We start from the raw sequence: 12,770 nt of genomic DNA, 5'->3' as shown, positions 1-12,770 counted from the left end.
TTGGTTGCGGGCACATCCCCAGTAGGAGGTGTGCAGGAGGCGGCTGATCGATGTTTCTCTCTCATCGATGTTTCTGACTCTCTGTCCCTCTCTCTTCCTCTCTGCAAAAATCAATAAAATACATTAAAAAAATAATAAAATAAAAACAAAAAAAATCCCACAACAATTTTCTGAGGAAATTTTGTATTTTAAATAGATCCTCAACCCCTTCCCATCCCTGACTCCCCATCTCCCCATCTCCCCCAAAAAACTTAAGAAACCGAATTGACTCTAGGGCTTCTGGACTCCTTCTTAGACTAAGAAAACCGGTAAGAAGTGGGGAAAGGCATTAAACCTCGAGAGAGAGAAATTGCGTGAGGCTTACAGTCGGGAGTTTCACCTGGACTACAACTCCCAGAGATCTGTGCGGCAAAGCCAGAACTTATTGGTCCGTGGGAAAGACCCGCTCCTAACGTGACACACATAAAAGCCAATAGGCTGGCAGCATTCCCGAGCTTTCCCCGACCAGCTCACCTATCAGAGGCCCTGGAGTCGATGCTTCCGGCACCCGCTGCGGACTTTGGAACGGCGTTGGGTGAGTTGGGGCGGCTCCGGGGAAGCTGGCTTACTGTGGGGCAGTGAGTCCAAAGGTGTCTTGTCTCCACTGTTGCCCAGCCTGGCGGGTGTGGGGAGCCTGTGGGTGGGCGGGGTGGATGGTGGAGGGACCGGCCCTTGGGCGGAGGGTGAAAGACGCTCAGGTGTGCGGACGGTGTGGGAAGAAGGGTGGGGGCCGGCGTGCGGTGGTTAGTGGGTGCGGGGGAGCCGCGGGTGGTTTAAAGGAGTGAATACATCCCCTGTGACTCATGGGTGACATTTCAGGGAATATATCCTCACGTAACCATCCAGAAGAAGAAAAGGCTTTATGCATAAAGATCTTTATAAAGCGTTATTTATAAAGTTGGCTACCACCGGGTGTCTCAGCAATGAGGAAAACTAGGCAGCTTCACTGAGTGAATATTAAGTGGCCTATAAAAATAATTTACAAAACCCTTAAATAATATGGGAAGATGCTAATATAAATGTTCAGTGAAAAAACAATGCGATACAGAATTGTACGGTATGACTGAAAAACTAACCACAACGGCATGGAAAAGTCGAGGTATGTAATCATAGTTTTCTTTGGATGGATTTTTTTGTGTGTGAATATACCTTTCCTGTGCGTTCATTCTTTTTTCCCCAAACACAAGGGAAAGTTTGTTTAGAAAGTAACAGAGGTATAAAAAGTGAGCCAGCTGGGCTGCCTGGGCTCAGGAAACAAGTTACTGAGGCAAAAAATAAAAGGGACGGTGGAGCTTAGGAGAGCGAAAGGCAAAGACAACGCACCTGGCGGGGGAGGGGTGGGGGGAGGAGGACGGGAAAGTGTAAATATTTTACAAGATACCAAATAATTGGAGACCTCCTGAAGGTCATTTCAACTTTGGGCCTCTTGGCTTCATGTGGGGAAACTCTCTCCCCGTCCCGGTTGCTAGAGCAAAGGATGGGAACTGAGCTCAACCCATGGGAGGCCTCTCCCCGTTCTGAATTGTAAGCAATTGCCATCAGGTGAAGGGGCAGTGAAGTGGATTCTCAGCCGACGGGGCGGCAGTGGTTTATTGTGCCTAGCAGCCTGTTTTCTGAGCCTGGTTCTTGAGCTTATTTTTTATTTAGTTTTATTATTATTATTTTTTGCTTAAGTTAACCAGAGTGGTTTCTGTTGTTAATACCCGGGAACTCTGACTTATGCCCCATTTTTGTCCAAAAGAAAAAATTTAGTCCTGGACGGTGTGGCTCATTTGGTTGGAGTGGTCTCGTGCACCAAAAGGTTGCACATACCTAGGTTGCGGGTACAGAAGGCAACCAATGGATGTTCCTCTCACATAAATGTTTCTCTCTCCCTCTCTCCTCCTCTCCCTGTTCCTTCCCCTCTCTCTAAAAAATTAATAATCACATTCTCCAATGAGGATTTTAAAAATGTAGCACATATAAAATCATATATATGTATAAAGAAATACACATATACTAGAGGCCCAGTGCACAAATTCATGCACGGGTGGGGTCCCTCTGGGTGGCCTGCAGGGATCGGACAAAACCCACAGTCCCAACCAACACTGCCTGCAGCTCCTACCTGCCGCTCCTGCTCATCCTGGCCCCACTGTGCCTGCCACGGGCTTGCGCCCAATCACCCAATCAGTCCCGATCAGGAGAGGCTCCCGTTCACTCGCCAGCCATGAGCCCTGCGTCTGGCACCCTCCCAAGGGGACTAGCCTGCGGGATTGGGCTGAAACCCGCTCTCCGACATCCCCCAAGGGGTCCTGGATTGCAAGAGGGCACAGGCCAGGCTGAGGGACCCCATCGGTACATGATCAGGCTGGAGAGGGACTGCGGGAGGGCTACAGGGTGTGTCTGGCCCATCTTGCTCAGTCCTGATCAGCTGGACCCAGCAGCAAGCTAACCTACCTGTCTGAGCATCTGCCCCCTGGTGGTCAATGCACGTCATAGCGAGCGGTTGAGCAGCCCTAGCATATCATTAGCATATTACGCTTTGGTTGTTCAGTTGTTCTGCTGTTCGGTCTATTTGCATATTACCCTTTTATTATATAGGATTATTATATAGGATTGCTTTAACAGATTCAAAGGCTATACACCAAATTGTTAACTGCTTTTTTTCAAGGACTTAAGATTTGGGGGACGGCGTGGTAGTGGTGGTAAAGAGGAGTTGGAGGAAACATTTTGTTTTACTTTAGACACCTCTGGTTTGTTTGAGCTTGTACTTTAGTCATATAAATGTCTGGGGGGGAAAACCCTTAAGAATGAAAAATTTGAAAGTAATACTTGCCTAGCCTAGTTTACATTATTGTGAAGGATTGTTGCAAACAAATGCAATCGGGAATGTGAAAATATCCTGAAAATTAAGTGCTGTTTGAAAATGATGAAGTAGAAATAGCAATAGTGACTTTTGAGTGTCATTTCAGTATAGAGGTAAAGGCCATTTTTAAGGGAGTTGAGGAAATAAGTGCTAATAAAGTCAGAGTTGTGAATATCAGTTATTTATTGACTTGGCAGTAAAAGAAGAATAGAAATTAGATGATGATGGAGACTTTTTTCAACTTTTTAATTTGAAACTTTTCCAGCTTAAAAGTTGAAATTCCCATGAATACTGACATAATCTCCTCAATCTGAATTCAGCAATTATTAACATTTTGCTACCTTTGCTTTAGTGCATGCTCTCTCTATATATACACACACAAATTATGTTTTTTTTTATATATATTTTTTTGGGGGGGTTGTTTGTTTTCTAAAGCATTTGAAAGAAAGTTGTAGGCATTATGACACTTTCTCCCAAATACTTCAACATACATTATCTTAACAATAAAGACATTTTCCTACATGACCACAATACCATGGTCACACTTAAGAAAATTACTAACTCTACAATATTATCTAATATCTATTCCATATTCTAATTTCCCCAGTTCTACATATATATATATGTATATATATGTATGTATAGATATATATATACACACATATATATTTAAATATATTTTTATTGATTTCAGAGAGGAAAGGAGAAGGAGAGAGGGAGATAGAAACATAAATGATGAGAGAGAATCATTGATTGGCTGCCTCCTGCATGCCCCCTACTGGGGATTGAGCCTACAACCCAGGCATGTGCCCTTGACTGGAATTGAACCTGGGACCCTTCAGTCAGCAGGCCAATGCTCTGTCCACTAAGCCAAACGGGCTAGGGCTATGTATATATTTTTTGGTAGAAAATTTTATTTCCTCAATTTAAGATCCAAAGATTATACGTTGCATTTGCTTGTTTTGACTCAGTAGTCTTTTTGAACCTGCCACATTCCTCCTATCCTTTTTTAAAAAATATATTTTATTGATTTTTTTACAGAAAGGAAGGGAGAGGGAAAGAGAGTTAGAAACATCGAAGAGAGAGAAACATCGATCAGCTGCTTCCTGCACACCCCCTACTGGGGATGTGCCCGCAACCAAGGTACATGCCCTTGACTGGAATCGAACCCGGGACCCTTGAGTCCGAAGGCTGACACTTTATCCACTGAGCCAAACCGGCCAGGGCTCCTCCTATCCTTTTATCCTCTCACAATATTGACCCGTGAAACGTCTAAGCCAGTTGTCTTGAAACATGTCCTATATTCTGGATTTCTCTGATTACAGTCTCAGGATGTAGCTTTTCTTTTTAATTATTTCAGATAACCTTTATCAGGAAGGATGGAGTTGGGAAAAGGAAAACTTCTCAGGAGTGGGCTGAATGCCTTGTATCAAGCAATACACCCAATTCACGGCCTTACCTGGACCGATGGGAAGCAGGTAGTCCTGACTGATGTACAGCTTCAGAGCGGAGAGGCCAAGTTTGGGGACTCGAAGGTCATTGGACAATTTGAGCACGTGTATGGGGTGTCGTGGGCCCCGCCTGGTACAGCTGACACGCCCCCTCTGCTCGCTGTCCAGCATCAGCAGCATGTCACTGTGTGGCAGCTGTGTCCCAATACCGTGGAAACAGGCAAGCCGTTGATGTCTCAGACCTGTGAGATTAGAGAATCACGCGCCGTCCTTCCCCAAGGCTGTGTGTGGCACCCGACAAGTGCTGTTCTGACCGTGCTGACTGCACAGGATGTCTCCGTTGTCCATAACCTTCACTGCGATAGTTCCCGAGTGAAAGCGGACAGCAGCGCCCAGGGCCTTATTCACTGTGCATGCTGGACCCAGGACGGCCAGAGGCTGGTGGTGGCAGTGGGCAGCAGCCTGCATTCTTATCTCTGGGACAGTGCTCAGAAGACTCTTCAGAGGTGCTCCGCCTGCCCAGTATTGGGTGTGCACAGCGATGTGCGCGCCCTCGGGGCCACCGTGGACTCACAGGTCGTCGTAGCCACAGAACTCCCCATAGGTAAGATCTGTAGCTTGAATGCATCTGAAACAGTTGGCGTTCCACCTAGCAGCGAAGACACTTGTCTGTATACCTCACCAGTTATTGATGAGATGCCCTCTGTGGATAAAGGGACAGCCTCTTATGGAACAAATTCCGACACAGCCGTTTCTCCCTTTTCTTCTTCCGCTTCAGATCCTCTGGATCTAACTCATATACGTTTCAATAGACCTAAGTCTGAGAGCAGTGCCCTTATTTGTCTAAGAAAAAAGGATTACTTGGCAGGAAGCGATCTGGATTCTTCACATTTGATTCTTGTGACCTTTGAGAAAGAGGTTACCCAGACCGAAAAAGTCACCATTCCAGGCATTCTGGTTCCTGATCTAATAGCATTTAATCTGGAAGCAAAGGTTGTGGCAGTGGCTTCCAATACTTGTAATATCATTTTTATCTATTCTGTCATTCCATCGTTAAAGCCAAACATCCAGCAAATTCACTTAGAGAGTAGTGAGAGACCAAAAGGCTTATGTTTCTTGACAGATAAATTATTATTAATTTTGGTAGGAAAACAAAAATCCACTGATTCGACATTTCTTCCTTCTTCAAAGTCGGATGAGTATATCATTCGCTTGATTGTTAGAGAAGTAATGCTGAAAGAGGAATTTCCAGTAACGGTGAGTGAAAACCAGAGTGGCTACTCTTCTTTCAGTGCTCTATTAAATAAAGCAGAGAGGAAAAAGCTCATTGAAAGTCTTTCGCCAGATATTTGTCACCAAAACAGAGGACTCTTGTTAACAGCTACTAGCAGTAGTCGAGGTGGAAGGCCTGGAAGTACTTTCATTAAAGAAATCAGAAGTCCTCCGTCCAGTGTCCGTGATGACTCCATCGCCCTGGAGACTCTAGATGCCGAGCCTGTTAACGGGCCAGCGACACTGCCCAAACCCAGCAGCACACCAGACTACACCGGCACCCTCCACCCTCTTAATTTCCCTCCAAGAAAGAACTTACAACGGGAAAAGGAACCTCACCAGCTCTCTAGGGAACTGGAAATTTTATCGAGGAAACTGACTGAAGTACAGCGCTGTCTCTCTGAACTCACAGACTTCCTACACAATGGAAAGGAGTCCTCTCCGGCGTATCCGCTCTCTCGGGATCTGCCTTATGTCCACGTCTCTTACCAGGTACTTTCTCCTTAAGGAGCTACCACTATACATAAAAGTCACTGCCAGAAAAATGGCTGCAAAAGATAGTATTTAAATTGAACTGGGCTGTTAGATTACAGGCAAGCTGTTACACCTTTACAGGTTGGTTGCCTGCCAACCACATGGACACACATACCAGGATACACTGATTTTTATCCTGTGCATGGTGTGAAACATGAATGATTGTACTTACTCTATCCATTTATATTTAGAAAACAAAAATTTTTAATTGTGCTATTTCATTGTGAAACTTTTTTCTTATGCAGTGCAGACACTCTTCCATTTATAAGGAAGGTTACATTTATTTTAAAAATGTTAATGCATCTATTTATGCATGCATATGCAAACATAGTATTACATAAATGGCATCCTGTCACTTTATCATGAACACTTTCCTTCCCTATCGAACTGACCTCTGCTCCTCCCCATTTAACTAGCAGCTTAATGTGGATCCTTCCGTAGTGCACTTCATACTCATAATCTCACACAGATCTTTGCATAAGCAGATACATAGGTACAAGCGACATCAGGTTCAGGGTGGTTTTTGTTTTATAGAAACAGGGTATATGCTGTACCCCTTACTTCATTCTGAGAGTGTGCTGTTTGTTCAGGCGTCCCTGTTGATGGACATTCGCTTTGTTTTCAGTTGCATAGTGCTACAATAGTGTTCTTGTTTGTATCCATTTGTTTTCCTACTTTTATTGGTATTGGGTTGGTTCCCAGAAGCAGGAATGCAATTTGAATATATGTTTCTACTTTTAAAAAAATTTGCCAGATTGCCTTTCAAAGATTTTTACTTAACAATGTCTCATTACATGCTCACCAGCAACCTTTTCCTCACATCCTCATGAATGTGATAAATGTGAAATAGTATTTCACTTTTATTAATTTCTTTTTTCCTTTACTATTAGTGAATTTGAGTACAGATGTCTTCACGTTCTGGGGCAATAAATGAGTTACCTATTGCTCATTTTTTTCTTATTGAGTTATCAGTTTACAAGAAGTTTTTATGTAATGTCTAGATTTTCTTGCAATATTTTTTTAAACTTTTTTTTTAAAGGCTAAGGGTTGTTTTTTAAAAATATATATATTTTATTGATTTCTTACAGAGAGGAAGGGAGAGGGAGAGTTAGAAACATTGATGAGAGAGGAACATCAATCAGCTGCCTCCTGCACACCCCCTACTGGGGATGTGCCCGCAACCAAGGTACATGCCCTTGACTGGAATCGAACCCGGGACCCTTCAGTCCAAGGGCTGAGGCTCTATCCACTGCATCAAACCAGCCAGGGCCCTTGCAATATTTTATTATTTTGGTTTTTACATTTGTGTTTTTTAATTGATTTGAGAGAGCGGAACATTGATTTGTTGTTCCGCTTATTTATGCATTAATTGGTTGCTTCTTGTATGTGCCCTGACCGGGTATCAAATTGGGAGGACACTAACCAACAGAGCTACCTGGCCAGGGCCTACATTTACATTTTCAATCTGTAATTAAATTTTTGTGTATGGGCCACTTCTATTTTCTGAGAGTTAGATAGCCAGTTGTGTCAGCAACATTACTAAAAATTCACCTTTATCCCACTGAACTGAGTCTACCATATTTATCATATATAAACTTATACTGAGATCTAATTCTGGATTCTCCGTTCTGCAGGAGGCAGCTGATCAATGATTCTCTCTCATCATTGATATTTGTCTCTCTCTCCCTCTCCCTCTCCCTTCCTCTCTGAAATCAATAAAAATATATTTTTTTAAATTCTCCATATCAGCATATAGAGCTTTTTTCTTTTTCTACATCTGCACAGTATTTTTTTCCCCTAATTAATATGTGCTCACTGGGGGGAGAGAGGGAATGTAACCAATATAGGAATAATTAATGTTGAAAGTAAAAATTCTTCATAATCCAACCCTTAGAGAAAATCATAGAGTTAGTTTTAAGTAAGTCTATATTTTTTCTACCAAATCATAACATATTTTTTTCTTTTGTAAACATTTGTAAATGTGAAATTCTGTATATTTTGAGTAAAAGAAATGTGCGGTATTTTGCCTTTTCAGTTCTTCAGTTTCTCAGTTTATAATGAACTGATTGAGCCAAGCTATTATCAATAATTACCTCTGGAGGTAGAATCTGGGGGGCTTTACTTTCCACATTATAAATTCATGTTTTACTCTATATTGAGGATATATTCCTTTTGTAATAAGAAAAGTTAAAGAAAAAAAGGCAAAATTATCAATAGCAAGGAAGAGTTTCTCCTGTAATTTCCAAAGTGACATTTTTCATAGAGTTCAAATAAATGATTAGTTGCTTCTGGCCCTTATAATTTATTATTTAAAATGTTAATAGTAGACATGCTCTTTGAGTTGTTTATTCTTCCACCAATTATCTTCCATCATTGAAATTATATTTCTCAGCAGTCAGAAAATGAGTAGTAATAATTTTAACAACAAAATAAGTTAGATACATAACTTGCTAATAAAACTCTTCTTCAAATGCTTACATGAAGTTATTGTTGCAAATAATACATAATTAGAAGTTATATTTTTTATTCTATGTTCTATGATTATACCTTTGGACTCTTAATATATCTTAAATTAGAGCTGTCATTATTTTATATTTTCTTTAGGGATATTTGAAACCAATTTTAAAGATGAGTTAATGTTTAGTAAGACTTTTCTTAATTTAATAATCATTTTTATTTGTACTTTTTCTAAACGAAGTGAATTTTGACCAGTTTGTTTACTTGTGCACATCCTTAGGGCAGTCTTTCTTGGCATTTCCCCCCATAAAGAGAGCATTACGTTTTTTAATTATACCTGGAATAGCCAGGCACCGGTTCCTCACCATCAGCTTGTGCCTCTTAGGCTGCTGTCCATCATCCATGGCAGGGGTCCTCAAACTTTTTAAACGGGGCCAGTTCACTGTCCCTCAGACCGTTGGAGGGCCGGACTATAGTTAAAAAAAAAAAACTATGAACAAATCAAATTCCTATGCACACTGCTAAGTCGGCTGCTAAGCAGGACAGGCAGCGGCGGCAAAAACACCCGGCGGGCCGGATAAATGTCCTCGGCGGGCCGCATGTGGCCCGCGGGCCGTAGTTTGAGGACCCCTGATCTATAGTGTTATTAGTCATATCCTAGGACAGCCAGTTCCTAGTGATAAAGTTCTAGGAAAAGTACATTAGGGGTTGTGTTTTGTTCTGACCCTTTAGTTGTGTTAAATAATAGAGCAAAAAGCTCCTTATATAAAACTGATGTCTAATGGATAGTGGTACTAGATAAGGATTTTAAAAAACTATTTACACTTTCTATTCTTAAGAATTGTTAACTCCATTGCTTCTGCAATTGGCTTAACAACTTTTTTTTTTTTTTTTTGCATCTGAAGAAACATTATTCTGTAGGATCTGTTGCTGAGAAAAGAGACATGCTTCTCTGCCGGGGCAAACTCAGGCTCAGCACAGTGCAGCAGACCTTCGGCCTCGCCCTTGTGGAAATGCGGCATGGTAGGTAAATCCAGCCCTTCACCCTTCCCAGCACCCCTCCTCCCCGTCTGTTTTGTTACTTTCACCGGCAATGAAAATGATGGGTACTGGTCATTCCGTGATTCACTAGATAATTAGCAACTATTATCAGTTGTCTGCCGTATACCCAGGCCTATTACACCAGACACATGGAAGATATGTGTTCTGCCCTTAAGGACCTTACAGCCTAGCTGGGAAACCTAACTGTGTACATGAAAAACTAGAAAAAAGTTACAAAGCCTTTTACAGGGTGGAGCAAAAGTAGGTTTTCAGTTGGTCGTATTGAAAATAATGCAATAATTAATAAGTAATAATACAAGAATAAACTCTGTGTTGCGTAATCATAGCTATAAACCTACTTTTGCCCCACCCCGTATAACAACTGCAAGGAAATGACATAAAAACCTCATATCTGTTGCACGAGAACATAAAGATCATAGCAACATTGCGGAATATTTCTGAAAGGGGTTTTTTTTTTTTTTTGTTTTTTTTTAAATATATTTTATTGATTTTTTTACAGAGAGGAAAGGAGAGGGATAGAGAGCTGGAAACATCGATGAGAGAGAAACAGCAATCAGCTGCCTCCTGCACATCCCCTACTGGGGATGTGCCCGCATCCAAGGTACATGCCCTTGACTGGAATCGAACCTGGGACCCTTGAGTCCACAGGCTGACGCGCTATCCACTAAGCCAAACCAGTTAGGGCTGAAAGGGGTTGTTTTAATGTGCAGCAAACATATGGACATGGGGGACACTTCTGGATGGCGAGGGACTGAGTCCATCAGGTTGTGGTTTTCTTAGGCACTTGACCGGAATCGAACCCGGGAGCCTTCGGTCCTCAGGCTGACGCTCTATCCACTAAGCCAAACCAGCTAGGGCTATATATTTTTCCTTTTTTTTTAATATCTTTTTATTAATTTCAGAGAGGAAGGGAGACGGAGAGAGAGAAACATCAATGATGAGAATCACTGATCGGCTGCCTCCTGCACAGCCCCTACTGGGGGTCGGATCGAGCCTGCAACCTGGGCATGTGCCCTGACCAGGAATCAAACTGTGACCTCCAGACTTATAGGTCGACACTCAACCACCGAGCCATACTGGCCGGGCTGCCATATTTTCTTTGATATTTCAGTGGGTTCTAGTGGTGGACCATTATAAATAACATTAATAAAACCCTCTCTGTCTATTTTACGTGTTGTTTTTGGAAAGTATAGATTTTCAGAAGTGAAATTACAAGGTCAAAAGGTTAAGACACCATAGACTTGAAAGAGCCAGAGAAGGTCCAGGCATGCTGATGGTCCTCGGCTGTCCTGGAACAAGCCATTCAGGATTTTCTGGGCCATTCTAGTCCAGCTCTATCATTTTTGCCTCATTGGGTGTTCAGAGGTTGGTATGGATCTAAAGCGTAAAGAAGGTTCCTCCATAAGAGTGGCTGTTCCCAACCTCACATATTTTCTGGAGAAACTGCTAGGAGCATGTAGATAAGGTTGGGACACTCCACACACAGCCCCTAATGTGTGCAGGCAGAAGCCCATTTGCATAGCCCTGAGTAATAAATGCCCAGCCTGAGTGAAAAATGTATGTCCTTTAGCTCTGCCTAAGTCCTCAACTTCCTCTTCCTGCCATATTACCAGACCCCCCCCCCCGTAACAGTCCTTCCGTCTCCCCATTCTCTGTAATGTCTTGTGATGATCAGGTTTAATATTATCAACTACTGAATTCTTCCCCTCAAAAAGTCGTATTTGTTGTTTTTCCTTGTAGAATAAGATGAAATATCGTAAATTGCCCATGTGTTCATTTTACTTTGCAGATTCCCGCTGGATCCTTCTCTCTGCTGATAGTGAAGGCTTCATCCCATTAACTTTTACAGCCACACAGGAAATAATCATAAGAGATGGCGGCTCCAGGTCAAATATCTTCAGAGACTCTTTGTCTCAGAGTCTTGATTCTGGTCCTTGTCTTGAAGTCTTTAGAGAACGTACAGCCCAAAGTTTAGATGCCACCAGCTATTCTAACCATCTGGGCTGACACTTGTTTGTAGAGTATTTGCTGCATAGCTTTTCGGATGAGACCATTACAAACAAGGTCTGTTTTCCACTGTGGACTCTCCCCACTCACTGTCACACAGAGGTGAAGCACTTGCCTGGTTGGCTCAGCCACTTCTCCGTCTCCCCCAGAATGAGGCTCACGCTCAGAGCGCAGTCTTTGTTAGAGGGCTCAGAGAGTGCTTGCTTATGTATTCATGAGGTGTGGTTTTGTCTGAAGTCGGAATTCCCAGAACAAGACAATGTAATGGTGCCCTATGGATTGTGTTTTATGGTTTCTCTGAGGCTTTCTGTCCCAGCCCAGAGCTGTGTTAAAGCTGTCTTAGAAGCACTTAAAAGGTACCTCAGCATGTGATAGATCTTTCTCATGGCTTAAAGATGAGGGTAAGGAGAGCATATCCTCCAGCATGTTCTTCTTAGCCCAAACCAGCAGGAATCTACAGAGTTCAAAGGAAGATAAAAAGCCATTGACTGCTACCTCCCTCCCCCGCTCTGCTCCCTAGAACAGGATGGACCTCTCAGAATTTAAACCTAACTTTATTGCTTCCCTAGAAAATTCTGGCTGGCTAAGGTCCAAATACTCCTAATAACTGTCCCTGGGCAAATTGCAAATGACATTTCAGTGCTTTGACCCTTCTAGACCCCTCTTGAGTGTGTGCTGATGTTACTAGTACAATGCCAAGAACAGGCGAGGTCTAAGGCGTGGTTTCGTGCTCTTGCCTCATCTGATTTTTTCCCTGAAATTTTTCCCCCGGTTATGGGATTATAAATAATACCTTATTTTTCTCCTCATAATCAACTCTTTTTAAGAAAAATTGTTTTTTTTTTTTGCCCTAACCAGTTTGGCTCAGTGGATAGATAGAGTGTTGGCCTGTGGACTGAAGGGTTCCAGGTTCGATTCCGGTCAAGGGCACATGCCCAGGTTATAGGCTCGATCCCCAGTGAAGGGCGTGCAGGAAGCAGCCAACCAATGATTCTCTCTCATCATTTATGTTTCTATCTCCCCCTCTCTGAAATCAATAAAAATATGTTTTAAAAATGTTTATTTTAGAGACGAGGGGAGAGGAAGAGAGAAAAACATCAATG

At 42.4% G+C, this 12,770-nt stretch overlaps 1 protein-coding gene across 1 annotated transcript; it reads left to right on the top strand.

The window, feature by feature from the left end:
• Nucleotides 1–1,044: 1,044 nt before the first annotated feature.
• WDCP (WD repeat and coiled coil containing) lies at nt 1,045–12,375 on the top strand. Its single transcript, XM_054728115.1, has 4 exons — nt 1,045–1,138; nt 4,245–6,099; nt 9,504–9,621; nt 11,450–12,375. Exons 2-4 carry the CDS (start codon nt 4,264–4,266, stop codon nt 11,665–11,667), a joined length of 2,172 nt encoding a protein of 723 aa, XP_054584090.1. The 5' UTR covers nt 1,045–1,138; nt 4,245–4,263; the 3' UTR covers nt 11,668–12,375.
• The last annotated feature ends 395 nt before the right edge of the window (nt 12,376–12,770 follow it).

This window comes from Eptesicus fuscus, chromosome 16 (genome assembly GCF_027574615.1).
Source record: "Eptesicus fuscus isolate TK198812 chromosome 16, DD_ASM_mEF_20220401, whole genome shotgun sequence".
Lineage (NCBI taxonomy): Eukaryota > Metazoa > Chordata > Mammalia > Chiroptera > Vespertilionidae > Eptesicus > Eptesicus fuscus.
Note: the sequence above shows the minus strand (reverse complement) of the source record. Positions and strands in the feature narration are given on the sequence as shown.